At 54.7% G+C, this 25,125-nt stretch overlaps 13 protein-coding genes across 17 annotated transcripts in view; 7 read left to right on the top strand and 6 right to left on the bottom strand.

Moving 5' to 3' along the window:
• Positions 1–737: 737 nt before the first annotated feature.
• H257_00294 (hypothetical protein) lies at positions 738–1,403 on the bottom strand. The gene has a single exon (XM_009822897.1). It carries the CDS (start codon positions 1,345–1,347, stop codon positions 802–804), a length of 546 nt encoding a protein of 181 aa, XP_009821199.1. The 5' UTR covers positions 1,348–1,403; the 3' UTR covers positions 738–801.
• Positions 1,404–3,164: 1,761 nt separating this feature from the next.
• On the top strand, positions 3,165–4,159 carry H257_00293 (hypothetical protein; the record flags this gene model as incomplete). The annotated part of the gene is made up of 6 exons (XM_009822896.1): positions 3,165–3,179; positions 3,211–3,296; positions 3,360–3,490; positions 3,540–3,657; positions 3,704–3,938; positions 3,992–4,159. The coding sequence occupies 6 exons, from the start codon at positions 3,165–3,167 to the stop codon at positions 4,043–4,045; spliced, it is 639 nt and encodes a 212-aa protein (XP_009821198.1). The 3' UTR covers positions 4,046–4,159.
• H257_00292 (hypothetical protein) lies at positions 4,108–5,093 on the bottom strand. Its single transcript, XM_009822895.1, has 4 exons — positions 4,976–5,093; positions 4,685–4,913; positions 4,543–4,621; positions 4,108–4,494 (listed from the first exon to the last, which is right to left on the bottom strand). Exons 1-4 carry the CDS (start codon positions 5,049–5,051, stop codon positions 4,285–4,287), a joined length of 594 nt encoding a protein of 197 aa, XP_009821197.1. The 5' UTR covers positions 5,052–5,093; the 3' UTR covers positions 4,108–4,284.
• A 300-nt stretch (positions 5,094–5,393) lies between these two features.
• Positions 5,394–6,240, top strand: H257_00291 (hypothetical protein; the record flags this gene model as incomplete). Its single annotated transcript, XM_009822894.1, has 2 exons — positions 5,394–5,834; positions 5,887–6,240. The coding sequence occupies 2 exons, from the start codon at positions 5,394–5,396 to the stop codon at positions 6,238–6,240; spliced, it is 795 nt and encodes a 264-aa protein (XP_009821196.1).
• Positions 6,241–6,380: 140 nt separating this feature from the next.
• H257_00290 (hypothetical protein) lies at positions 6,381–9,194 on the bottom strand. Of its 4 annotated transcripts, XM_009822890.1 has the most exons (11): positions 9,062–9,194; positions 8,867–9,019; positions 8,607–8,801; positions 7,948–8,547; positions 7,844–7,887; positions 7,531–7,743; positions 7,382–7,447; positions 7,244–7,310; positions 7,091–7,198; positions 6,910–7,026; positions 6,381–6,852 (listed from the first exon to the last, which is right to left on the bottom strand). In XM_009822890.1, the coding sequence occupies exons 1-11, from the start codon at positions 9,158–9,160 to the stop codon at positions 6,550–6,552; spliced, it is 1,965 nt and encodes a 654-aa protein (XP_009821192.1). In that variant the 5' UTR covers positions 9,161–9,194; the 3' UTR covers positions 6,381–6,549. The 4 variants fall into 4 exon arrangements, with proteins under 4 accessions (XP_009821192.1, XP_009821195.1, XP_009821193.1 ...); XM_009822893.1 differs by having other exon boundaries at positions 6,910–7,198; XM_009822891.1 differs by having other exon boundaries at positions 6,381–7,026.
• Positions 9,195–9,313: 119 nt separating this feature from the next.
• Positions 9,314–9,511, top strand: H257_00289 (hypothetical protein; the record flags this gene model as incomplete). The annotated part of the gene is made up of 1 exon (XM_009822889.1): positions 9,314–9,511. The coding sequence occupies one exon, from the start codon at positions 9,314–9,316 to the stop codon at positions 9,509–9,511; it is 198 nt and encodes a 65-aa protein (XP_009821191.1).
• A 27-nt stretch (positions 9,512–9,538) lies between these two features.
• Positions 9,539–10,491, top strand: H257_00288 (hypothetical protein; the record flags this gene model as incomplete). The annotated part of the gene is made up of 3 exons (XM_009822888.1): positions 9,539–9,606; positions 9,649–10,337; positions 10,397–10,491. The coding sequence occupies 3 exons, from the start codon at positions 9,539–9,541 to the stop codon at positions 10,489–10,491; spliced, it is 852 nt and encodes a 283-aa protein (XP_009821190.1).
• Positions 10,492–10,888: 397 nt separating this feature from the next.
• Positions 10,889–13,699, top strand: H257_00287 (hypothetical protein). Its single transcript, XM_009822887.1, has one exon. The coding sequence runs from the start codon at positions 10,964–10,966 to the stop codon at positions 13,643–13,645; it is 2,682 nt and encodes an 893-aa protein (XP_009821189.1). The 5' UTR covers positions 10,889–10,963; the 3' UTR covers positions 13,646–13,699.
• Positions 13,700–13,925: 226 nt separating this feature from the next.
• H257_00285 (hypothetical protein) lies at positions 13,926–20,703 on the bottom strand. The gene is made up of 2 exons (XM_009822885.1): positions 19,576–20,703; positions 13,926–19,475 (listed from the first exon to the last, which is right to left on the bottom strand). The coding sequence occupies exons 1-2, from the start codon at positions 20,638–20,640 to the stop codon at positions 14,937–14,939; spliced, it is 5,604 nt and encodes a 1,867-aa protein (XP_009821187.1). The 5' UTR covers positions 20,641–20,703; the 3' UTR covers positions 13,926–14,936.
• H257_00286 (hypothetical protein) lies at positions 13,928–14,776 on the top strand (the record flags this gene model as incomplete). Its single annotated transcript, XM_009822886.1, has 2 exons — positions 13,928–14,655; positions 14,710–14,776. The coding sequence occupies 2 exons, from the start codon at positions 13,928–13,930 to the stop codon at positions 14,774–14,776; spliced, it is 795 nt and encodes a 264-aa protein (XP_009821188.1).
• A 475-nt stretch (positions 20,704–21,178) lies between the features above and the next one.
• On the bottom strand, positions 21,179–22,712 carry H257_00284 (hypothetical protein). The gene has a single exon (XM_009822884.1). It carries the CDS (start codon positions 22,603–22,605, stop codon positions 21,214–21,216), a length of 1,392 nt encoding a protein of 463 aa, XP_009821186.1. The 5' UTR covers positions 22,606–22,712; the 3' UTR covers positions 21,179–21,213.
• Positions 22,713–24,213: 1,501 nt separating this feature from the next.
• The window catches only part of H257_00281, a 2,453-nt gene continuing 1,541 nt past the window's right edge, over positions 24,214–25,125 (bottom strand). Inside the window, exon 2 of one of the 2 annotated variants that reach the window (XM_009822880.1) lies at positions 24,214–24,986. The gene's annotated coding sequence lies outside the window, so the exon portion shown is untranslated. Of the gene's footprint in view, positions 24,993–25,125 lie in introns of both variants that reach the window. The other variant, XM_009822881.1, reaches the window with a different exon arrangement.
• On the top strand, positions 24,281–25,080 carry H257_00283 (hypothetical protein; the record flags this gene model as incomplete). The annotated part of the gene is made up of 2 exons (XM_009822883.1): positions 24,281–24,962; positions 25,016–25,080. The coding sequence occupies 2 exons, from the start codon at positions 24,281–24,283 to the stop codon at positions 25,078–25,080; spliced, it is 747 nt and encodes a 248-aa protein (XP_009821185.1).

Raw genomic sequence — 25,125 nt, 5'->3', positions numbered from 1 at the left:
CATGCTTCGACCTGTTCACCACGACGTGGAACGGCGACGGTAGATGCCTACGTAGCGGGCATACCCGCCACAGTCATTTGAAAAGGAAGTACCTAATAACGTTATGGCCAGTTTTTACCCGACGGGCGGCGGCAGGCGAAGGATTTGGCACAGTCGTCAGTGTTGTCACATGCAATTCATTGGCATACCGGTATGGTATGGTAGCCAAAACAAATGCCTGGAGATTTCCAACGTGGTAACCCATTCGAATGCACTATACACTTTGAAATAGACGCGGCGCTAGAACGTGATTCTGCTGCGACTGACTTCTGCAGCTGACGTTCTCGGCGGAGATCGCTGTGGACGTCGAGGTACATATACCGTACATGGGTCTATCGCAGAAAACCCCGTCAACGCGCCGTTAGAGGGTAGGGTCATCGAATTAGTGCCTTTGTTAAAGAGTGGATTGGAACAAATATAGGCACAGAACCAATACATAGTTGCGATCTCTGCCTTTTCTCGAACCCAAAACCCATTAGTCACAGGATGTATGTGTCTGCACTCGTCAGGAACAAGATTCCCGTCAACCAACATGGCGTCAGTCGCTGAATCAGGATGTGGGACCTCAAGGGATGCGAAGGATGCCAATTGGCGCCGCACGTACGGGAGGCGACAGTACTAGTACGGAGCTGTGGATATGGAGTTGCAACTTCGTAAGTAGTAGTTCCTTGCATAAAGGCGAAGTATAAGGACACACGTTGGGTAAATAGGATAGGTTTAAGTTATACTGGGATCAAGCTGATGGGCTGCTATCGCTCATCATCACGGCGAGATGGTGAAGGAGTCGCTGTCGACAAAGTGCTTGCCGTCCATAGACATAATCCGCAGGGAATAGTCCGAGTCGGGGGAAGCCAGACCTTGTGGCACACGCATGTAGACAAATAGCCCATTGTTCTCGACGTGATCTGCCACCATCTTGTGCGCCCCGCCTCGTTGCAAGAGGAGAATACGCACTTCCGACACCGACGACATCAAAGGGTTCCACTGAATCACCGCTGGAAGTCCTTGTCTCCACACAGTTTCCCTGGACGGGGCTCGAATGTGGACGAGTTGTGGCTTCGAGTTGATTGCGTGTGACGTCATGGAGGGCGAACTGTTAGATCGGGTCAACGATGACGGCGATGTAGGTGGCGGTGACGAGAGGGGTTCGTCGTCGTCGATAACGGGGTCGTCGGAAGCCGAGTCGAGGTACGCGAATGCGTCCATCTCTGTGGTCACCGATGCGTAGGTGTGTTTGTCGTTGCCAAACTTGGTGGTGTTCACCATCATAAGCGGAGAGTCGTCGACGATGACATCGCAGTTGAACATGTTGTGTGGTGTAGAGCGCAGATTTGAAAATGACGATTACCGCCTTCGGTTATTTTGAGAAATCCGTTTGCAGCTGCTTTTGTGTGGCACCACGAAGTCTTGGAGAACGCGATTGTGGACGCAAGTGAAATCGTGTGATTTGATTGGCCTAAACCCATTCGAAACCGATTTGATTGGTTCATTCTGAGCAAATCCAATTTGTAAGTCAAGTGCGGTGGCATCCACACAAAGGTGTCTCGGCGACGTCAGGGCCATTATTATGGTACTCATAACTCGACGAGGATGGCTATGAACGCGTTCATTTCATGGTGGTATTGCATGCTTGCACATGACCATGTAGTTGTACGTCACAGGAGGTTTGGGCATAGGCTGAGCTCGACGTGAGACCGACCACATGAACACTTGGGGAACTGAGAACTCATACTGTGCACGAGCCACAGGCGCATTCTCATTTATTTATCTCATTTGATTGGCTGATGGGATAAGTCCGTCGATATGATTGGCTAGTGAGAAATGATGCTGTCGCAATGTATCCAAGCGAAGTACTGCACTGTATAGTGCTTACTTCGAAGTACTACGTACTCAGAGTAGTAAGTACCTGGTACTACCTAGTACTTGTACACTGTGTTACAGTGTTTGTACAGTACTGTAGTACTGGAGTAACGTTAGTAAGATTAGAACTCAGTAAGCTTACAGTACTGTATTGTTGATCGTAAAGTAAACGGTACAGCTTCTAACGTTGTACTATGTAGTATGTAGTGCATTACGCCACACTTGCTGCCCTATTCTAGCCTCCACCGAGAACCGAGGGATGCCAAGAGTGTAATTGTTGTGAGGGTGGTGGCAGCCAACGTGAAACGAACGAGTGAGTTCGCCGTTTCAATCCGACAGTGAAGAAATCTCGAACTGCTTCCACAAAAAGAAGATAGCGCTGGGCGTTTCTATCTGCAATCTACGACGAACGCAATAAGAAATGGAAATGCAGAGCAGGTTCAGGCTGGACGGGGGGTGGATGATGCCTACCAGTATGATGGCGATCCCCCCTTGGCGAAGATTCACTTCTTTCGTGTCCTCGATGCTTCTGGTGGGTGCGCAAAATACGACCATCTGAGCAAAAATGGTACTCAAGCTTCCACGTCAACAACGTCCAAGTTGAAGCTCCAACTGCATCTGACAAGCGCGCCACATAGCATTATGTTAGGAATTGAAATCCTTTTGTTCAATATACTTAATCTGCACGTCGGCCAATTTGCTCATACTAGCCAAGCTAGAGTATTGGACACTTCGCCTAAAGTAAATGTCCAATTTACAGTGTTATTAGGAACATTTTTCCGAGACGCTGCCGTGGAAGCCTTAACTCGACACTGAGGCTTCCGATTATAATTCTAACTTACAATAATTCGTTACATGGAGCCATACATGTACTCCAGGCCTATATGGGAGTTGTGAATTCGAAACATTTGGAGTTTACAGTTAATTTGTCCACTATTAACAGAACAGCTTTATTTATTATAATACTTCTGTAATAGTAATAAACAAGCGGCCCCCACGAGTTTACAGTTAAGCATAATATTTGTGTACCCATTTGAATACATATTTTGGCGATTAGGTTAAGAACTAATTTTCGAGGAATTGATTGGCTGATTCTCCTGCACCTTACTGTAAATGTTAACGTAAATATCCAATAAATGATGCGATTCACTGTCAAGTGAAACTGACTACATGCGAAATAGTGTGAATCGACACTAATAAATGGTTCTTTACCATTATTCGAATGTTTATTGCACAATTCGCTCAACTTGATGGTACGCAGCGCCATGCACCTCCATTGCGTACCGAAGAATGCTCTCATGGACACGATAGAACACGCGACACCAACCTCAGATTCCCATCACCCTTAGGGGCTCCGCTGAAATCGTCACGGAATTCTTTGGTTTCAGCATCAACAAGTACGTACTGCCCTCTGATCCACATCGTGTGCGTTCCGTCGACCGAGTTGACGACTCCTGTAGCATCCTCTATCAACGAGGCATCTACCCTCCAGAAAGCTTCACGCGTGTGTCCAAGTATGGTCTGGCCATGGTCGTCACTGCCGATGAAAAACTCAGCGCGTATCTCAAGAACGTCCTCGACCAGCTAGCAGGTGCACATGCCTACATACGTCGAGTTCAGTTGTCGTGATGCGATTGCAGGATGGCTCGTGGAGAGCCAAGTGCAGAAGCTCGTGGTCGTCGTCGCCAACGCCAACACAGACGACATCCTCGAGCGATGGATGTTTGATGTGTACGCGGACCCGCCATCCGCCCACGGGTATGTCCGTTGCACTCGATTTCGTATCGTACTCACTCGTATCTAGCGTCAATAGCGCTGCAGAACTCAAACCAGCGAAGGTCGTCATGAGCGAAATACAAGCCATCATGCGTCAGATCACGGCCAGCGTGTCGTTCCTACCGCTGCTGAATGACCCGTGCACATTCGACCTGCTCGTGTACACAGACAGGGACGTGCATGTGCCTCAAACTTGGGAGGAGTCGGACCCGCGCCTCGTCGAGAACTCGGTTGAAGTCCGCCTGCGTTCGTTCACGACCAAGGTAACCACAAGACGACAATGATGGGATGTTGATGGAATTGTTTGAGCTTGCAGGTGCACAAGGTGGATGCCATGGTCGCGTACAAAGACCCCGACACGACCATCTAGCTCGACTCCACGGCGATACACGGCTTGGTCCAGGGATGGGCATGATGCATGTATGCGCACATGGATAGAATAATGAGATTTGAAACCAATAATGTGGTTGGGATACATGATCAATCATCTCGCTCGATACTGCCGTGATGACATGGAATCGCCGCCTTCGGACCTCGATGGATTTGGCTTCCAGGAGAGTACCGTGTGCAGCATGCGACGCATCCATGACAAAGTCTAGCGTTTGTTTCTCATGTAGTTTTAACCTTGGTAAACTTGGTCGTGAGCGCGCCCACCGCTTTCTTGAAAGTGCCTTCGTCGAAATGGCCTTCCTCGTCGAAGAATTTGCCCACGTACAGCTTCTCCTCGACGTGCTTTGGCTGCGCGACGGATTCGATGCGGAGTGTGTAGTATTCCTGGAAGCGAGGGAATTTAGCGCGCACCACGCACTTGTCGCCGTCCTAGTTGGAATGCAATGATGAGACAAGACGACGACGGACGAGGAATACCTTGAGGCTAAAGCGCAGAATGATGTCCTTCTCGATCCACCAAATGTAGCTTGTCAAGAGCCCGTTGCAAATGAAGAAACTACACACCATGGTCGGTCAGTAAGGAACAACTTATGAATAGTCATGGGGGCGGCTGTCGTACATGGTCGCGCACGCAATGATGATGTAGCGGCTGTCTGGAAATGGGACGCCGCTGAAGTGTGTTCCGGCCGACACGGTGATGGCAAACGCCATGAGCAGCAGTTTCAGGTTGTCCACAGTGTAGTTGATTGTCACGGTGCTCGTTTGTTCTTCTCGAAAGTACTCGCCGACCTTATCGTCCAGGAGGTACTTTACGGCCGTCGAGTCCCCCGTGTCGATCTTCGTGTACTCTATCGCCGCAGGTCAACTTCACGTCATATCGTACGGTGCGGTCAAGTCTGTCTCTCTCTACCTTTCTCCTCCTCTTCCTCAACATCATCATCATCGTCGTCGTCGTCCTTCTTCTTCTTGGAAAACCACCCGCCCATGTTACCGCACTTGGACTGTAGACGGAATGGGAAAATGCTGGCTGCATTCCCAACATTCAACCACATTTGCCACGCGGCAAACATCCTCTTACATGTTATACAGAATATTATATTAGAAAGGTTTTCACACTTCAATTTGAATTTCATGCAAGTTGAGCATTCAGCACGAACATGTAACTCTGACGGTTGTACAAGGCACTGAACGCGTTGCCGTCCATTTGGATGACCTCTATTCCATCTCAATGATCCTCCACGGCACTGCATGTGGCCTTGGGTGTTGTTTGAAGACGAGGACAGTTCAGGAGAACAGTAGCTGGACCAAAGCTAACCGATCGAGTCACCATGGCAACTCACGTGGTTGCCACTGATGTCATTGGTATCCGTCGATGGCGATTTCCACATTGCGAATTGTACGTACATGAATGTGATCGAGACACATGCCGAGTGTCGGTGCTGCTGCAACAGACTGCAGCCGCCCTCGCCGCAGCGGCGGTCGAAACGTCCTGTCGTCGACATAGTCGGCCCGTCGATGCCATCACAGGCAACTGCGCCCCCATGAACCACCTGCCCGACGCTACAAAATACCACGTTGCCATCAACGACAAGCAGTACAACAAAGGATTGAACTGTGGTCGATGTGTGCAGGTGCAGTGCAAAGTCCCTCGATGCAAATCCAACATGATCATAACGGCGCAAGCGACGCACCGATGCCCCGAGTGTGCCCACGGCGACCTCGACATGCCGCTGCCGCTCTTTTTAGGTCTCAGGGTATGTCACGGACAAGTACGAGATCGTGGACTGCCCCGTGACGGGAGGGATCCAAGTGTGTGCGAAGGAAGGCAGCTCCTTTTACTGGCTGTGCGTGCAGCCCATGAACACCATGTCGGGGGTGAAGGCGATGAAGGTCAATAGCGGCTCGGCCCCTCCATTCCTTCCATGCGACTTCTTCATGACGACGAAACTCGGCGTGGAGTGGAGAAGACACGAACATGGAAATAATGATGTCGTGGCGAAACCCCATGCACCCAGATCAGCCAGCAGTCCCCCCGTGGACAGCCCGAACTCGACGCCCCTGGACCTGAATCAGGTGCTGCTGACGCCTTCGGCTCTCCATTTGCATTTCGTGGGTAGAGATTCTAGTCGTGAGCGTCTACGCTCAATGTCCAAAGCCCATAATGTATACATGTAATCGCTCTACCCCCTTGCGAGTTGGTAGTACTTGGTCAACGAGAAAGCAAGTGTATACTGGCTCCTATCGTAATCACATGTCACACGCAACAGCAGGGCAATGTGATCTTTGTGGTGTCAAAGTTGTGTTTTTTGTTACGCCAATTGCAAGTTGTGTACTACTTTTACTTTCATAGTATCGTTGAAGATGACAGCCGCCATCGAATCCATGGATGGCATTTAAAGGTCATTGGCTCAAGGGAGTTTCCAATGGCGCGACATATCCAATACTACAGACACCATTCCAGGATGCACGAATATCTTGCCATTTCTAACGAGTGTACGCAAACGTTTCGAGACCAAGGCCGAGGGTGTTGAGTCCGTCCAAGACTTGCGCCTTGGCTTGCACGACGCTATCGAACAAGTCGTCGACTTGCGGGTACGCACTCGGCCCTGCCGCTGACGACGGCATGACCATGCGTAGCGACGCCCGCTGCATCTTCTTGAGCCCGAGTCGCTTGGCCTGTCGTCGTTGGTCGCGCGACGAGATGGGGGTGATGTTGAACGTCCGCTTCACCAGCTCGGTCAAGTACGACGTCTTGGTCACGTCGAGGCAGGTGAAGCCTTGGTAGTTCTATCGACACGGTACATGTATATAGATTTGCCACGTATCCCGTGTCTTCATACAAACCTCCAAAGCAAACACGCGCACGGTGGAATGCTGCGTGACCACTTCCGCATGCTTGACGAGGAACACCACGAGGCTGTGCCACTGGCGCCTCGCGGCCCAGTGCACGGCCGTGTCCCCCTAAAGCTCCATGCGATCACGAACCTCCTTTCTCATGGCATGCGTTTGGTGGAGTGTTCTGTACATGTGCATCTTGGTGGGTGAGGCAGGCCCCGTGGTCCAGCAGCAGCTTGCAAACACCGCGATGGCCTGCCCGCGCTGCTTCGATCAGCGCCGTTGACTTGCTGTGAATCTACAATGACATGATGGGCAGCTGATATATATATATATATATTACCGTGTCGATCGCGTCCACTTCGGCCCCCAAGTGTAGCAAATACTCGACAATCGACTCTTGGCCACGCCTAGTCCGTCCCCAAACAACATTATCAAGCTCGAGACTTCAAGTTCTCCATGAATCTGAAGTCGTAGTTACCATGCGGCAGCATGCAGCAGCGTGCGGCGGCCTTGCCTGGGCTCCTTGTTGTGCATGTTGAGCAACCTACGACCCACTGATGAGCACCGTTGTCATCCACTACTTATTATTAGTGGTCCTCATGCCGTATTCAGTAAAGAGTGTCGTACTTGGCCGTGGAATCGACCAGAAAGAACTTTTGCACGACGTCCAAGTCGCCCTCGGCCACTGCGCGCCACACGTCGCCAGTGTACTTCATGAGAAACTTGCGGGCGTCGGCGCGCTGGCTCTTCTCCGCGTCCGTGTCGTCCACCCCTTCATCCACTGCCTCTCGTGCTTTGCGCATGTCGTCCAGCCGCACGCGTTCCGCTTCCGTCTTGGCCCTAAGCTCAGTTGATCAAATGACACCATAATGCGATGAAAAAGTAGACGGCCATCATGGCATGTTGTCGTTCAAGAGATACACCGACGAGATCGCATTACTTGTATGTGACAGATCGGCTGCGACGAGCCCCCCCCCCATCATCCTGTGCCAAAAATGAAGTGGCCACCACCATCGTGTCGCTGCGTCAATTCTCTTATCCTACCAGTGCAACGCCGGTCGGGGCATCATCGCGGGGTTTTGGTTGGTCCTCAGGTACCGTAACACTGCCTTGAGTTTGCAATCCCTCTAAATGTTTCACGGTCGCCAAGCGCTGCTCGAGCTGTCGTTGGGAGCGCTTGGCTCTCAATCTGGTCATGGTGGATAACGCGGTGGCTTCCGTGCCGTCGTCGGGGCCTGCAAAAAGCGACTGGGCAAACTGTTCGTCGTCGCCGTTGTTGGGCATTGCCGGGTCGTCGTTTCCTAGTCGTCCTTCGGAAGCATGCTGCATCTGCTCGGCCAGAATGTGCTGCAAGTCGACCATCTCGATCGCAGTCGCCCGCGTTGCCACGGCATTCATCAGCGAGCACTTTCGCATGTCCGACGTGGTTGTCCGGTCCATTCCGTGCGCGATGGCGGCGGTGGTCTGGGACTTGGTTCTGTCCATGTTGTTGCGCGCGTCGACTTCCAAGCGCTCCCTCGACGCCACTTCAGACTCCACGCTTTGGACGAGACAGTCGTACTGGGACACGACGTCGCCCACCATACGCAGGCCCTCGTCCACGCGGCGAACGTCGGGATCGATGCGTCGAAAGGCTTTGCGGACCTGTCCAATATGATTGCATTCACACACGTATGCAGGCTTCATGATCTCGGTTTTGGTACCCCGATGACGTTGGATCGCACATCAAACGCCATCGTTTCAATGCGCGAGTTCTGGAAGATGGGGCCGTTCAGCTCTGGGGCGACAATCGCGTCGTTCCAAGACTGCTGGCTCAAGCAGTTCAGACCACTGAGAATGCGACTGCACTCCTCAATGATCACTGTTTTGCCGTTGCAGGCGCGGACGTAGTCCGCCCCCTGGCGACAATTGTTAAGGGAAAGGAACAGCCACTTGCTGGTGCTTCATACTGAGGAAGACGTACCGGCGACTGGCTCAATTGGGTTTTGATCTGCGCTTTCTCAAATACATTGCATGCATTGAGCGCCGCTTGGACAAGGGTGGCGGCACCGATGCCATGCTTGTCCCGAGGTTCACCAAGTCCGTTGTCAAGGGCTTTGTCCAACAGCCCACTCAACTACAGCATTGTGAAAAACGTGATAGAATAAGGATGGCCAACCTCGTCATAGCGCTCAATTGTCCACTTGGAACTGTCTCGTTCCTTCAAGAACGCGCGCTCCAGCTCCTGCTTGATGGCCTGGAGGGGCACTTGCGCCATGTGGTGATATGGTACTGTATCGACGAAAGGTCGTGATCTTGCAACAAAACCTCTATTGTTTCATGTCAACCTGCAATATTACATACTTCAACTCGTCATTTTCCTGTTCATGAATTGCCACATCCGAATTTGATTTGCAACCTTGTTGCGTTAATGTCAGGAGCTGTCGTGATCGTCGGCGCCGGCGTCGTTGGACTCACCACGGCGCTCCAACTCATCCTGGATGGAGTGTCGCCATCACAGATCACAATCGTCGCCAAAGACGGACCGGAGAAGTCGACGTCGTTTGTAGCTTGGAGCGTTGTGGGAGTGGTAACACGCACACCCATTTACTCATCCCCCGCCACCTAACCATCCCATCGTAGTCCTCCGTATCACATGGAAGCGAGTCCAAACGCCTTAAAGTGGTGTGAAGCTACGTTTCACAAATGCGTGCAGCTCATGCGGTAAGCCTTACCGCAACCTAATCTCCCAACAAGGTGTCCTAGGGAATACCCCGAGAGCGGCATGCACATCGTTCCCAACATCACCGTGAGTCAGCACCCCCTCAAGACGAACACTGCGGCCAAAGCCATGACCCCTACCACCTATCGAGAAAGCTCCGACCTCACGTCTCCCGCCATGACGTCGTGGCTTCAAACTCACGGCACGGCGGAACTCGGCTCGTTCCGTCATCTCCAGCACTATGATGCGGTCGTGGCCGACATGGGGGTGTACCTCGGCTGGCTGAAGGATCAATTGGCGTCTCACCGTGTCCACATCAACGCCCTGCATGTAACCGATCTCCGTGCATTGGCTACCCCTGGAACGATTGTCGTCAACTGCACTGGCCTCTTCAAAGAGGACCCGGCCATCTTCCCATGCAAGGGCCAAGTGGTGATGGTGCACGCTCCGTGGATCCGATCCGCAATATGCGACGAAGATTCCGGCGCGTACATGATTCCTCGGCCGAACGGGAACCTCATCTGTGGCGGCACGGCGGAGAACGGTGTTTGGAACACCGATGTCCAAGCCGACGTGACGGACAAGATCTTGGCCAAATGCGCGCTAGTCGTGCCGAGCGTCGCGCGCGCCAAAGTTGTGGCTGCCCGCGCAGGGTTGCGACCTGAGCGGAAGGGAGGAGTCCGTGTCGACCTTGAAAAGAGTCCGGCCGGTGGATTCGTCGTTCATCATTATGGTGAGCGAGCTACATGTTGGACGACGACGGAACCAAATATGTGACAGCGAACGATATAGGACATGGCGGGTCGGGGTTTTGTCTTGCGTGGGGAACGGCAGTGGAAGCATCGTCCCTCGTACGCCAGTGCCTCACCCTTCGAAGCAAGATGTAAGCGCAAGGGTAGATGCAGATATGTACTACTGTAGCCACATCCATTGACCATCATCGATGCCACAGCAGTAGATCATTTAGACGAATCACAAACCATTACGTAGTATTTCTTTGTCATTCTAGCCAATGAAAACTGTTCCGTTTTCACCCCAGAACTAGCTAGTATCAGTGTCAAATCAGGTACGAAGTATCCGGACAATAATAATGGATTAATCTCTGATTAACTCAACTTTACAATTGCTTCCGTTAAGGATTGGCTATAATACGACAAATTTGGGTTCAAGCTTCTATGATTGGTTAAAATGATTATCATTTAGACGAATCCCAAACTATTACCTTGTATTACTCTGTCATTCTAGCCAATGAAAACTGTCCAGTTTTCACCCCAGCATTTAGAACACGTGGCACGCAGCATTTTTGGGCGCGTCGCCACGTTCATTTCGGTTTCCACAGCGCATCGAGCGAGCAGCAGGATGAAGCTTCCCGTGGTGTCCTTCCTCATGGCGATTGCCGCCATCTTCGTGCACATGCCTACCGTGGTGGAAAGCAACCTGGCAGGCGTTGACTTTGGCGGCGAGTTCTTCAAGATTGCCCTCGTCAAGCCCGGCAAATCGTTTGAAATTGTCACCAACGTACACAGCAAGCGGAAGACCGAGACGATTGTGTCGTTCAATGGCGAAGAACGTCTGTTTGGTGCCGACGCCATGAACATTGAAGTCCGTCGCCCGCAGAACGCGTACTCGCAGATCCGTCGCCTCCTCGGCACAACCGTGACCCATCCGTTGGTTGAATCCATGACCAAGTCCGAATACTTTCCATACACATTGACGCATAACGAAACGCGCGGGTCCGTTGGGCTCAAGCACGACGACGAGCACACGTTCCACGCGGAAGAGCTCGTGGCGATGGTGTTCACCCACGCGAAGACGATCACGAACGAGTTTGCCGAAGGTCCCGTCAGGGACTGGGTCGTGACCGTGCCGAGCTACTTTGCCGAAGCCCAGCGCCAAGCTGTGATTGACGCGGCAGAAATCGCCGGCATTCGCGTGTTGTCATTGATCGACGAAAATACTGCCGCCGCGCTCCACCACGCATTGTCCATCGACGTGCCCGAAGTCGGCAAGCCGACGCGCGTCATGTTCTACAACATGGGCTCGACGTCGCTGCAAGTGTCCGTGGTCGAGTACACCAGTCGCATCGTGCCGGACGGGTTCAAGAAGAACAAGACGATCGTGGACTTTGAAGTGCTGGGCAAGTCCTGGGATGAAACGTTGGGGGGATCGCAGTTTGACCTCCGGCTGGCCGACAAGTTTGCGGACGAGTTCAACACGAAGCTCAAGAAAGGCGACGACATCCGCCTCGTTCCCCGCGCCATGGCCAAGCTCCGCGCCGCCGCGCGCAAGACCAAGATTGTGCTGAGTGCCAACGAAGTGATCCCGGTGGTCGTGCCGAGCTTGCATGCCGACTTGGACTTTAAGAGCAACGCCAAGCGCAGCGAGTTTGAAGCGTTGTGCGCCGACTTGTTTGGGCGCGTGCTCGGCCCCGTCGAGTCGGTGCTGCAAAAGACCGGGTTGGCCAAAACCGACCTCAGCGCCATCGAAATCATCGGCGGCGGCGTCCGCATCCCCAAGATCCAGTCGCTGCTCAAGGGGTACTTTGAGCGCGACCTGGGCCTGCACTTGAACGGCGACGAAGCCATGGCACTTGGCGCGGCGTTCCACGGCGCGAACCTCAGCACGGCGTTCCGCGTGCGCCACGTCGGCATGACCGACATAGCGTCGTATCCCGTCGGCGTCCGTCTCGTGGACTTGCATCGCGAGCATTCCGCGGCGGACGACGGTGACGACAAGCACTGGGTGAAGCGCGCATCGCTGTTTGGCGACGCCCAGCGACTGAACGTCAAGAAATCGGTCTCGTTTTCCCATTCCACCGACGTAAGCTGCACATTCCGGTACGACCAGCCGTCTGGCCTCCCCGCGGGCACGTCGGCGCTGATTTCGCGCTACAACATCACGGGCATCGACGCGTTTGTGTCCAAGTATGCCGACAAGAACCTCGGCGAGCCCAAGGTCACGCTCACGTTTTCGCTGGACGGAAGCGGGCTGGCTCATATTGTCAAGGCCGAGGCGTCACTCGAAGAAGAAGTCGAAGTCGTGGAGAAAAAAAAGATCAAAAAGGATGGCGACGACAAGAAGAAGACGACCAACGACGTTGAAGCCGATAAAACCGAGGCGAAAGCAGAGGACGACGATGTCAACGATGTCGAAGACAAGGTTGAGTACGAAGAGATCAAGACGCTGCAAAAGAAGGTCCACCGCGGGCCGTTGGTGGTCGTGCGCGCCGACGGCGTCCACCGCCACGACGCTGGCATGTCGATTGTGCCCATGAGCGTCCGCACCAAGAAGGAATCGATCGCGCTCTTGTCCGAGCTTGACAAAGCCGACAGCATCCGCAAGACCAACGCCGAAGCCAAAAACCGCCTCGAAGCGTTCGTGTACGAAGCGCGCGAGTACCTGAGCCAGCAAGAGGAAGCGGTCGCGTCCGTGAGCACCCCCGACCAGCGCGAGAAGCTCGCGACCGAAGTCGACGCGACGGAAGAGTGGCTGTACGAAGATGGAGACGACTTGGACGCCAACGCGTACAACGAGCGCCATGCCCCGCTGCGCGCGCAGTTGGACGCGCTCGCGTTCCGCGTCGACGAGCTCGCGGCGCTTCCTGAAGCCATTTTGAAGGCGCAGCAGTATGTGATTTCCACCAAGGACCTCATGGAGCAGTGGGCGACCGAGAAACCCCAGGTGACGGAGGCCGAACGCGGCGACATCGTGGCCAAGGTGGACGAGCTCGCGGCATGGATCGAGGAAGAGCAGGCCAAGCAGGCCGCCATCCCCAAGCATGACACGCCCGTGCTGACGTCGGCCCAAGTGCTCAAGAAGGTTTCGTTCGTCAAGAAACTCGTCACGGCGCTCGGCAAGAAGCCGAAACCCGTCGTGGAAAAGAAGAAGGAAGAGTCGGAGAAGAAGCCCAAGAACGACACTGCCGACGAGACCCCCCCGGAGGACCTGGACGGACATGACTCGAAGAAAGATGTTGAGGACAAGACGCCCAAGGAAGGAGATGCGAGCACCTCTGACGATAAGAAGAAGGACGAGCTGTAGAGGTACCAATAGGTTTATGAACACGATAAGTATATTCCCATCATTTTGGACGAGTTCAATTGTTATAACTGACTGTAAGCTGTCGACGAGAGTAATTCACATTGTCTTCCGTCAACTGATTGGCTATAATAAGTATAATTCATATGGTCTTCCGTCAATGATTAGCTATAATACGACAGTTTTGTCGTATTATAGCCAATCATTGACGGAAGACAAGGTGAATTTTAACCAATCTGAAAGGAGGATTGGACGACGTTATCCGGATACCTCGAATTGACACTGATGCTACCGCGCCGATTGCCGCTTGGCGCAGTGGAGAATGAGGATGGGAAAGTGGTGATCCCTCCAAGTGCCCGCGCTGATGGAAGTGTGCGTAAGGAGATACGAGTGCGCCAGGGATTTGTCCCCCAGGATGAACAACCTATGTATCGCCCCAGGGCACTACGACAGGCAGCCGGAGCTGCATCGACTTCGACGCCACCGAAGCCTCGTGCAGTAGCTGCCCCAAAAGACTCCGACGACCTCTCGGCATGTATTGATTCCCTTTCGATCAGCGATGAAAAGACAACGATGCGAGATCAAACCCGACGCATTCCCTTGGGTGCCGTGGAAACAACGTCGGGAGAAGTGGTCATTCCTTCATCTGCACGGGCCGACGGGTCGGTGCGGAAACAAATTCGCGTCCGACCTGGGTTTGTGCCTCAAGACGAGCAGCCTACATACCGTCCCCGCGGCCTCCGATCCCCCTCCACTCGACAAGATCAGGATTCTGTCCTGCCAGAGCATGCCACATCACCTGCCCCAGCCCACGACGAACCGGTTTCGGAAGGTGGCATCGACGTCGCCGTCCTGACGAGTCCTTCTCCACCACACATCCAAGACGTCTCCGGCGTCGACTTGGATACCACAGCAAGTCGTGCCTCCTCGTCGAACCGCCGCGACTCAACGACTTCTTCCAAGCAACAATGGACACGACGTGATCGCCGAGAAAGCCCATCGCAACCACCAAAGTCCCATCGCCACCATACTCATACTCGCCATCCCCAATATCATGATGCACCTAGCGTCAAGCCAGGACCTTCGAACACCCCGAAACGCTCTCCCAACACACTACGCGTGGTTGAGCTTTAACAAATCCCTCCAACTATATAGCCATAGACCCGTTTCAATTGCTACTCAAATACCGACCGCCTTCGCGCGTTGCTACCCAACACATCCTTCCGCAGCTTTGAATCATCGTCAAATGTCTATTCTTCTTATGTAAATACGCCCTCGTGTGCGGTGTGTGGTCCTACGCAGACGCTTCGACGTAGGCGGCGGCCAGCCCTTGGACATGCGCGACGGACGCGTCCGTGCCATGGTCGATTTCATATGTCAAGTACTTTTTGAACAGCGCCTTCATCTTCTTGGCTGACAGCGACAGACTCAGCGCGCGCTCAAACAAGAGCCGCGTGCTGTCTTGGGCGCCGTACTTGATCTCCCGGTCCAGATAAACGTTCCAGAGATCCATCTTCTTGGGGTACGTGGCCACGAGCTGTTCAAATACCGTGCGTCCGTGCTCCTTCTCGTTGAACTCGTACTGCATGAGCGCAAACTTGGTCAGCACCTTGACGTGCTTGTGCTTGGGCAGCGACTGCATGCTGCGGGAGAGGAGCTGCCGCGCAGTCGGCGCGTCGCCCGCCGCCATGTGAAACTTGAGGCTACTGAGCCACACCTTGGCGCTTGTGTTGAACTTCTTGTGCATGGTCTTGAACGTACTCAGCACGTCCTCGGCTTGGTCGTGGCGGGAGTAAATCTCGATCAGCTGCAGGTACACTTTTTTGGGGTCGTTGGCGCGGATGGCAGAGTTGAACACGCGCTGGAACGACGCTTCGTCGCCGTGGTCGTGCTCAAAGTTGAGGAACGCCACCCACACGTTGAACTTTTCTTGGACGTCGCGGAACGAGATCTTGGACGTCGCACGCGTTGCCACGTCACGGGCGGCGGCAATGTCCGTCTGCGACACGTGGAACGCCACGTACTGGATCCACAAGAACGAGTTTTGGGGGGATACGGCCAGCAGCCGCTCAAAGTCGTCGGCACTCTCGGGCACGCTGTCGCCCGCCGCCAACGCGCGTTCGCGGTACGCCACGTACATGTCTTCATGCTCCTTGAGGCGCTTCTTCATGCGCTTCAACTTGGACTGAGATGCTGCGTCGTCGCCATCTTGTTCGTCGTCCCCGTCGGCAGCCGCAGCAGGTTGGTCGATCGAAAACCCATCCCATGTAAAGTCGGCATGCGGGGCTTCCACCGGTTCATTCTCGTCGTCGTCATCATCATCGTCGTCTTGGCCCATTGCATCGTCAGAGTCGTCGTCGTTGATGTCCACCGCAGCAGCGTCGCTGTCGTCGTCGCCGTCCATGTCGACATCGTGCACTTGCCGATTGTCCTCTTCCTCCACTTCTACCTCGTCTTCTTCGTCCTCTTCTTCGTCGCTGCTGACATCATTTTCAAAATACGACGGCTTCAACCCCAGCGACACGCGGCCGCCTTCGACCTTGAGTACCTTTGCCTTGACGTAGTCGCCCACAGAGAATACCCCGTCAAGTGACTTGACTTTGGCGTCGGCCACTTCGCTGATGTGACACAGTCCACTGACGCTGCTGTTTTCCAGCAACACAAATACACCGTACGTTTGGATGCTGCGGATCGTGCCCTTGACCGTTTGACCCACCGTGAGCGACTTGACCGTCAACTGGCTCGTGGAGCCGGTCACCACGGACGCCTTCAAACTCAATTCGACTTTGCCGTTGTCGACCTTGGTCACGCGACCGGCCACGAGCGTACCCGGAGGGAACGTCGCCGCCGGCTCCTTGACGAACTCGTCACTCAAGTCGCGGAGCATCACACGCGCCGTGACCGATCGGTGCAGACGGACAAACACTCCGCCTGCCGCAACGGTGGCCACGTAGCCCGAGACCAAGTCGCCGACTTGGGGCAATTTGCCCTTTTGCGCCGCGTCCGCAGCCGCGTACTGCTTGGGGTTGGCGAGCGCGCCCGCCTTGACCGTGAGTTCCAACGACGGGTCCTTGCTCAGCACCACCGCCTGCACGAACGTGCCGTGCACGAGCCCCGCCAGCGGCAAGTTGGACGGCGTGTCTTCGACTTCACTCACGCAAATCCGGCCAAATGTATGGGCGCCCACTTGCAGCATCACGGACGGAGCCGCGAGCGCACGCACCTTGAGGTTGACGCGGCCCAGCACAACCGAGCCCACTTCCAGCGCAGACCGGGCCTTCTTGTGCGTCGTCAGGTCGAGCGTCTTGGCGTCGGGGTCGCACGACAGCACGCGGACGGACAGCGGCGTGCCGACAGGGAACGACTGCGCAAACGACGCTAGCGCCGACGGGTCCGTGGACAGCTCGAGCACGTGCACGAAGCCCACGACGCGGGCACTGAGGCGCACCATGACCCCGTCCTTGGTGGTTTCCACGACTACGCCGGGCAAGAACTTGCCCGACTGTAGCAGGTCATACCCGGCGTCGGCCCAGTCGGCGCGGGGGGTCAAGTTGTCCCCGGTCTGGTCCGCCGCACGCAGCGACACGTTGAGGGAGCGGAAGTTGGCGACGTTGTCTTCGCCCACGGGCTTGCGCTGGTTGGCGCCCTTTTCAACCAACGCGACGATGCGACCGGTCACGACCGAGTTGACGGCGAACGCGTCAAACGGGTGGCTGCCCTTGGTCGTCACGTCCACGTCCACAATCGACACGAACGCGTTCACTTTGCCTGTGCTCGTGGAGCACTTGATTTTCAGCTCCATCGAGTCTTCCTTGATGCCAACGATGCGGCCAGTCACCGACGCACCAATCACAAAGTCCGACCCGTGGTACTTGGGCAAGTGCAGTTCTTGGTTGTCCTTCTTCGCCGACTTGGTCCCCTTGTTCTTTTTGATCGACGTTGCCAGCACCACGAGCGGCAAGTCGCTGAACGGCGCGCTCCCCTTGGCATGCCCCTTGACAATCACCTTGTGCACTTGGCCAACTTCCAGCGACAGGTCGTCGCAGGTTGCCGCCGGTTGGTGGAACGAAGCGACTTGCAGCAGGGCCACCGCGTGAGACTCGGCTAGCGTCACCACGGCATACTCGTCGCGCAAGAGCAAGATGGTCGCGTCTACGTCCGTGTCGTTGGCAAGACGAGCCGCCGCCTTGCGTCCTTTTCTGTCGCCGGCCTTGACAAACTCGGCGGGCAGGGCGTGGCCATAGTACACTTGCTTGTCAAAGTCGTAGTCGACCAAGCGGAGCTTGACCTTGTCGTTCTCGGTCCAGTCCAAGTCGGTTGTGTTGGGAACCACGACCGTGGCGTCGTCCTCCGCCAACGCACACACGTGGCCGTACTTCTTGGCCGAGATGAACACGGCCTTTTCCGAGTGTCCGACGGTGTGCGCGATGATCGGTGCGTGGGACGCGGCATGCTCCGCCAACAAAGCGGAGAGGCCATCCACGGACGGCGACGGCACGCGAAAGTCGAGCATGAACTGGCTCTTCTCCGCGTCCACCTTGTGCACAAGGCACTGCACCGTGTCGCCGATTTGGAACAATCCGTCGGGGGAGCTCACGAATCGGTCCGTGAGGAACGCGATGGGGGCGAGCGCCTGCAAGTTGTTGAGGAAGCTCACAAACACCCCAAACGGGCGGATATCGCGCACAAAGCCCGTGACCAGCCGCCCTTCGGCCACGTCTTGAAACGTGGACGGCATGGTGGCCTTGTGGGCCAAAAGCGTCGGCTTCTTGGTCAAGTGGAGCAGGCCGTCTTGCGACTGGAACAAAACGAGCGCGTCAAACGTGTCTTCCACCGCGATGGAAGGCGAAAACAAGCGCGGGAAGTCGGTCAAGTGGGCCAGCGGGAGCACGCCGTCGATGCCGTCGGCCGTTTGCACGCGGACGACCGAGTCCTCCACGTCGGTGACGGTCACAGACACGACGGTGCCCGCCGCGACGGCAGGCGACGACGACGGGAGCGACCCCTTGGCGCCCTTGCCGGACGTCGAAGAGGACGACTTGGTTGTGTCGAACGTAAGCGTCATGCGCTTCTTGGTGGCGTCGCAGCGGGCCACGGCCACCTTGACCACCTGTCCCGCAGAGTAGGCGGCCGCAATGTCCTCAACTCCCGCGTTGTGCAGCGTAGCTGCCGGCACGAGACCGAACACACCGTTGTAGAAGCCGACAATGAGCCCAAAGTCGGCGATCTTGGTCACAAACCCGTGGGCGACGGTGCCCGGGGTCGCCTGTTCGTACGACGTCAGCGGTGTCAAATCGGACGCGACGAGACCCTTCTTGAGCGTGAGGTGGGTCCGCTTGGCCGCGACGTCCACTTGCAGCACGCGCACGTCGATCACATGGCCTGGTTTGTACTTGGACATGGTCTTCTTGAGTGCCACCGTGGGCGCATGGGACGAGTTGACGACGCCCCGCACGCCGTCGCAGATGTCGACGAGGATGCCCCACGACTCGACCGACACGACTTTGCCCTTGATGAGCGACCCCGGTACCAGGTCCGCCTGGCGCAGCACCGCCTTGGTCAACGCGGACGGCGCCAACGTCAAGTTGACGAGCCCGTCGAACGCACAGTACCCAACCACGCGACCCGGGACCACCTGGCCTACCTTGAAGTGTTTGTCGAGCTTTTCAATGCGCGAGTCGGCAACGCGGGAGATGTGCGCGAACGCCGGCAGGAACTCCTTCCACGACAGCCGATCGCCGCCGACACTGGCCGGCCCTGCCAGACTGAGCAGCATGCCGATGCCCGCGTCGATGCGATGCACCACGGCGGTCTCGACAACATCTCCGATCGCCTAGCCACAAACCACCCAACTGTTGGTCGCATGTTGATATGACAGGTCGACTACTAGACAATAGACAACCATATATTTCTCTCATTCTCTCCGGACGTACTTGTTTGAATTCCGGCGCTTGCAAGTAGACAATGTGGGGTGCCATGGACAGAGTCACGGCTTTGGTAGTGCTGTCAATCCCGATGATACGCGCGCGGCCCTTGAGCCCCTTGCTGTACGCGGCAGCCCAGTCCTTCTGGCACGGGTTACTCATGTGGTTGTACTCGACCGTGCCCGAGAAGAAGGTGAGGAAGTTGACTTGCAGGCCGTTCGCGAGCACGTCCTCGACCTTGACGTTGAGGAGCATGCCAAGCGACAGAGTGGACATGGTGAACGAGTCGCCGCGGGTGATGGCTTTGACCGCCACGGCGCGCTCCGTCGTCAGCGTGGCCGTGTTGGTGTGCACGTTGACACCCACGACGACGCAAAAGAAGAGCTGACCGGGGCGCGCTTCCGTGTGGCCGTCCGGCAAATGCAAGTCCTTGGTCGGGATGAAACCGGTGAACCCTCGGACGCCGAGGTTCACGATCACGCCGTGGTCTTCGACGCTGACGACGCTGGCGTAGATGGACGCACCTTTGACGATGTGCTTGACGCTCTGGTTTGCGTTGACGAGCGACGTCCGGAGCGACAGCTCGATGCGCTTGCCGCGGTCTTCCTTGGAACATTTGAGGACCACGCATGCAACGTACTGTCCGATGTGGAAGAGGTCCGTGAGGGTAGACGTCGACGAAGAAGAAGAAGATGCTTCGTCGGACGTTTCCTTGCGCGCGACGACGCCGTTGAGTTTGTTGGGCAAGCTCACCACGAGGTCGTGCTCGTTGATCTGACGAATGACCCCCATGACCAGCATCTGCGGACGCAACGTCTTGAATGTGATGACATGGGCCAATGCTGGCTTGGCGTCCGGAGCGGACTTGTCGGCGGCAGTCGACGACGACTTGACGTCTTTGGATTTGTGGTGCTTGGGTCGTTTGTGGTCGGCACTACCTGCGAGCGTGTCGTCGACGACGGACTTATCCTTCTTGCCGAAGAGGACTTCCGAATCGGACGTCTTCTTGCGCTTCTTGGACGCATCCTCCTCTGCGGTCTTGGGCTTCTTGCCGCGCGGAAAGCTCGCGTCCATATTGGTCAAGTTTTGATTGTGTTTGAATGTTGGCGTTTCCAACAGATTTTGGTTGGTGCAAAGCTGTTAAAACGAAATGGCCAATCAGATTGCACCATTTTGTTCCCAACTTGAAGGGACATTTCATGGCGCGCAAATCAACCCGGGACCGCGGAAATTGGACCAAAGAAAGCAGCATGTCAACACCAAGTGGCCATGTTCATAGCTCAGCAGTGCGCACATAGAACGACCTGTGTGTGTGTGGACTCATCATGCAATTGAGCACATCCTCGATACTTTTTAACCAGACTACTGTATCTCACGTAGAGATTCCCAACGACAACGATCATGGCTTGGACGTCACCCAGTCTCCATTCGAATGTCCTTTAGAATACTACAATATTGATACATCTGACACCAGACCATGTTTGCATAACGTTAACGTGGTGTTACGTGCAAATCGCATGTTGCACAGTTCGTATCGTCGTCCATACTGTATTTCATCCGTACCAACTCTGTCACATGCACTTTGCACATCTCCTTTACTGTTTTCAAAGAACTTGGTGTCCAAACGGATTCACGTCATTACTTTTATTACAAAATCGCGACATTCGAATCGTTGTTGCGTCGCGTGTCGGCATTGCCAAAGCGCGTAATTTGACTCGACTCGGACTCTTTTTCGTCCATGTACTTGCTCCTCGACTTCTTCACGACGTACACGATGGCCATCACGGCTAGCACAAATGCCACGCCGCTGCCAAACACGACATACACGGTGCTGCCCGAGTCGCTTTGGCTGCTGGCTTGGACGCTGATTACGTTCTCCGCGCCTCCAATCGCAGTCGTGGGGGCCGTGGGTTGAGGGGGGGCGTCGCTGACGGCTGGGGGCGCCGTCGTGGCCTCCGTGCTGCTGCTGCTGGTGGTGCTTTCCCCGTCTTTGGAGGAGGCGGAGGCGTACGGAGCCGCCGAGGTGGTTTCAGGGGCGGCCGACGTCCAGTTACGTTCAGGGGCGTCGGTGGTCGATTTGGTGGCGACGCTTTCGGTTTCCGGTTCGGTGGACGTAGGGGCTGCAGGGGTCGACGGCGCCGAAGTGGTAGTTGATATGTCCTTGGTGGTCGTGGGAGCTGCGGCGGTAGTCGGGGCGGCGGATGTGGTCGTAGGCGTGGCGGCGGATGAGGTCGAAGGCGTGGCGGTGCTTGACGACGGCGGCGGAGGTGCGTATGACGATGGTGGGGGGTAGGACGAGGGTGGGGGGGTGGACGATGGAGGAGAAGGCGGCGGAGGGTTCGGCGCAGTCGGATCGAGGACGGGCTGTCCACGGGAGAACTGCTGGCTGATCTGGGTGCACTTGCCGACCGTGAGCGCCACTTTGGTTTTGATGGTTTCGCCCGCCCACGACGTCATTTCCACTTCCGTGTCTTTGAGTTCCACACCCAGATTCGTCGTCTTGAAGAAGTAGCAAGAATCGAACGGCGGGGCCGGGCCGTTGTTGACCTTCATCGCCATCACCCCCGACACGGTGTTCATGGGCTGCACGTACAGCCAGTACTTGGAGCTGCCTTCCTTCGCACACACTTGGATCCCTCCCGTCACGGGGCAGTCCACGAACTGCCACTCGATCTTGTACTTGTCCGTGACATACCCTGTGACCTCTGTGAAGAGCGGCAGCGTCATGTCGAGGTCGCCGTGGGCGCACTCTGGACATCGGTCAGTCACTTGTGCCGTCATGACTTTGTTGGATGTGCATCGAGGGTCTTTGCACTGCACCTGCACACATCGACCACAGTTCAACCCTACGTTGTACTGCTTGTCGTTTATGGCGACGTGGTATTTTGTAGCGTCGGGCAGGTGGTCCATGGGGGCACAGTTGCCTGTGGTGGCATCGACGCCGTCAGGACCGCCGTACGTCGACGACAGGCCGGCGTACGTGGTCGCCGCGTCGGCCGCGAATGCGGCTGCGGCGAGGACGATGGCGCGGAACAGCATGAGCTCCGTGCAGATTGAGGAAGTGTGCGTCGGCAGGTGAGATATCCTGAGAGAGCTGGTTCACCCCATGTTACATACCCTCGTTCCCGTATTTTCCAAGGTGCCACATGGAAACCGACAATGTCGCGGCGAATAAAATTCCGCTGATCAAGCCAGAACTTGGAATTTGTATGATGGCTCGAACTTTTTTATTCCAGAGGGTAGAGGCTCGACTGGGAGATAATAATCAATGGCGACCCACCTAATTTCTTAGTTTGTGGACCAGGAGACACTCACTACAACCAACGCTTTGTCGGTGATATACTGTAAGACGCGCACTATAATAGATAGGATCAGGACACATACCCTACTAGAAGTAGTATACTACTAGTATACTTCGAAGTAGTAACTTATACCAGTACTACGTAGTAGCTGACATGCACATAAGGTTTAATATAACGTGAAGTGTAGTATACTGTACCGGTGGTATATTCGTGTTGGCTGTAAGCATTTGACGACGATTACATTTTGGTGCCGCTAGAATCTACTATGAAGTAGTTCCACTTGGACCTACTGTAGTTTCCGGCAACATACTGACCGGATTGGAGGATTGTTATCTTGCGGTTTGTATGCCAACACTGCCTAGATATTGACCTAGGTTTTGTATGGGACACTGCCACCATCGCACATTGTACTTCGAAGTAACTACTAACGTTACGTACTATTATAGTATTAATAGTATTGTATTACTACGTACTTCGTAGTACTCGAGTAGTATGATAACGCTATACTACTCCGGAGTAAGTAATACTACGTAGTATGATACTAGTATACACTATTAATAGTAGTATTTACTGAAGTAATATTTATGTATTACTGGTATTGTATTATGTACAAACTACTAGTAGTATACTAGAATCGAATAACTGCTTCTAGTATACTACTAGTAGTTTGTACATAATACAATACCAGTAATACAAAAATATTACTTCAGTAAATACAGTATTACTGGTATATTACTTCAGTAAATATTACTGGTATTGTATTATGTACAAACTACTAGTAGTATACTAGAACCGAATAACTGCTGGTCAGTACCGTACATAATATCTACCGTAAGTCGTCGCATTTCACAATAACTACCCTGCCAGACGATGAGGCCGAAGAAAATTAATATAGAATTATTTATTTAACTTGGTATTGATTAATCAACATTATTTATTTTATTCTCACAACTGTTGAATTTGGACGAAAAATCTCAAAATCTCATGGTAGTTATTGTGTACAGTTGAAAAAGTCGAGTTTCGGAACAGCGTACTGTATCAATGACATGCTTGAAATACAGTAAGCTTAGTATCCTTGAGACTTGACGGTAGATGTAACATGCCAGCCAGCCATTCCTCAGCTCTTACTTCTGCAGTACGTCGTCTGCTACACTGCTCAGGGTGGCTCGCCTAACGGCCCAGCAATGCCAACGCCGACCGGATAAGCTGCGGCAGAGGCAATCACCAGTTTGTGTGGACGGGACGGATGGGCACGTGCGTGCGTACATTTTAATAAAATCGAACAGGGTGTTTGTATACAATGGCTCGAAAAATGCCACCTGCACCTATTTGAGGTGTCAGCTACCGTCAAGCGTTGACATGGTGGCTCCAGCCACAAGCCAGTAAGTAGCCTGGTCGTCGCAGATTTCAAAATGCCCATCACCTCCTCTATTTTGTCGTGGGTCCTGGGAGGTCTGGCGTTGGCCGGCACGACACATGCGCAATTCAATGGCGTCGCCACGACGTATGGACCGCCCGATGGCGAGTCTCCGCAAGGCGGTAACTGCGCCCTCATGACGTGGCTGGACTTCGCACCTCGTTTTCACGCCGCGCTGAACGACAAGCAATGGTCGTCTGGAGTTCACTGCGGTCGCTGTGTGCTTGTGACGTGTACTGACCCTCGGTGCACATCGCGTGAATCTGTCCTCGGACAGGTCACAGACCGATGTCCTGAGTGTGCTCACGGCGATTTGGACATGTCGTTGCCCATGTTCCACAAGATCACTGGCTACAACACGGATAGGCTCACGATTCATTGGGACTTTGTCGATTGTCCCGTGTCTGGAGGGGTCCAAGTGTGCGCCAAGTCCGGCAGCAGCAAGCACTGGCTGTACATTCAGGCTAGCAATGCCGTCAACGGCGTCGCGAGTATGAACATCAACGGCGCCCCTGCCCCGATCTTTAGCTCGGCGTACTACTTTATGTCACAAGCGCTGGGCGTCGAGTTGGCAAACACCGTCGTATCCATGACATCTCACGGAGGCGACACGATCGACGTCAAAGTGCAGTTGGAGGCTGACAAGTGCACCCAGATTCCGCAACAGTTTGCCAAGGGTTCCCGTCCTGTGCCGCCACCACCTGCACCTACTGCACCCCCCGCCACACAGAAACCACCCACAGATCCGCCCGCGACGCCCCCACCTGCACCTACAGCACCCCCTGCCACTCCTAAACCACCCACAGAGTCGCCCGCGACACCCGCACCTGCACCTACTGC

Source organism: Aphanomyces astaci (assembly GCF_000520075.1).
Source record: "Aphanomyces astaci strain APO3 unplaced genomic scaffold supercont1.1, whole genome shotgun sequence".
Lineage (NCBI taxonomy): Eukaryota > Oomycota > Saprolegniomycetes > Saprolegniales > Verrucalvaceae > Aphanomyces > Aphanomyces astaci.
This window is presented reverse-complemented; position numbering and strand designations above follow the sequence as displayed.

What these genes read in the sequence shown, in the direction of transcription:
- H257_00294 (XM_009822897.1), bottom strand. Translation starts at nt 1,347, where the DNA reads ATGTTCAACTGCGATGTCATCGTCGACGACTCTCCGCTTATGATGGTG.
- H257_00292 (XM_009822895.1), bottom strand. Translation starts at nt 5,051, where the DNA reads ATGGGCGGGTGGTTTTCCAAGAAGAAGAAGGACGACGACGACGATGAT. An exon ending in TGAGGAAGAGGAGGAGAAAG is followed by an intron (nt 4,914 to 4,975) that starts GTAGAGAGAGAC and finishes CTGCGGCGATAG; the next exon opens with AGTACACGAAGATCGACACG. An exon ending in ATCATTGCGTGCGCGACCAT is followed by an intron (nt 4,622 to 4,684) that starts GTACGACAGCCG and finishes CATGGTGTGTAG; the next exon opens with TTTCTTCATTTGCAACGGGC.
- H257_00290 (XM_009822890.1), bottom strand. Translation starts at nt 9,160, where the DNA reads ATGGCGCAAGTGCCCCTCCAGGCCATCAAGCAGGAGCTGGAGCGCGCG. An exon ending in TGCGATCCAACGTCATCGGG is followed by an intron (nt 8,548 to 8,606) that starts GTACCAAAACCG and finishes CATATTGGACAG; the next exon opens with GTCCGCAAAGCCTTTCGACG. An exon ending in TGCGCGTGTTTGCTTTGGAG is followed by an intron (nt 6,853 to 6,909) that starts GTTTGTATGAAG and finishes CCGTGTCGATAG; the next exon opens with AACTACCAAGGCTTCACCTG.
- H257_00287 (XM_009822887.1), top strand. Translation starts at nt 10,964, where the DNA reads ATGAAGCTTCCCGTGGTGTCCTTCCTCATGGCGATTGCCGCCATCTTC.
- H257_00285 (XM_009822885.1), bottom strand. Translation starts at nt 20,640, where the DNA reads ATGGACGCGAGCTTTCCGCGCGGCAAGAAGCCCAAGACCGCAGAGGAG. An exon ending in AAGCGCCGGAATTCAAACAA is followed by an intron (nt 19,476 to 19,575) that starts GTACGTCCGGAG and finishes GTTTGTGGCTAG; the next exon opens with GCGATCGGAGATGTTGTCGA.
- H257_00284 (XM_009822884.1), bottom strand. Translation starts at nt 22,605, where the DNA reads ATGCTGTTCCGCGCCATCGTCCTCGCCGCAGCCGCATTCGCGGCCGAC.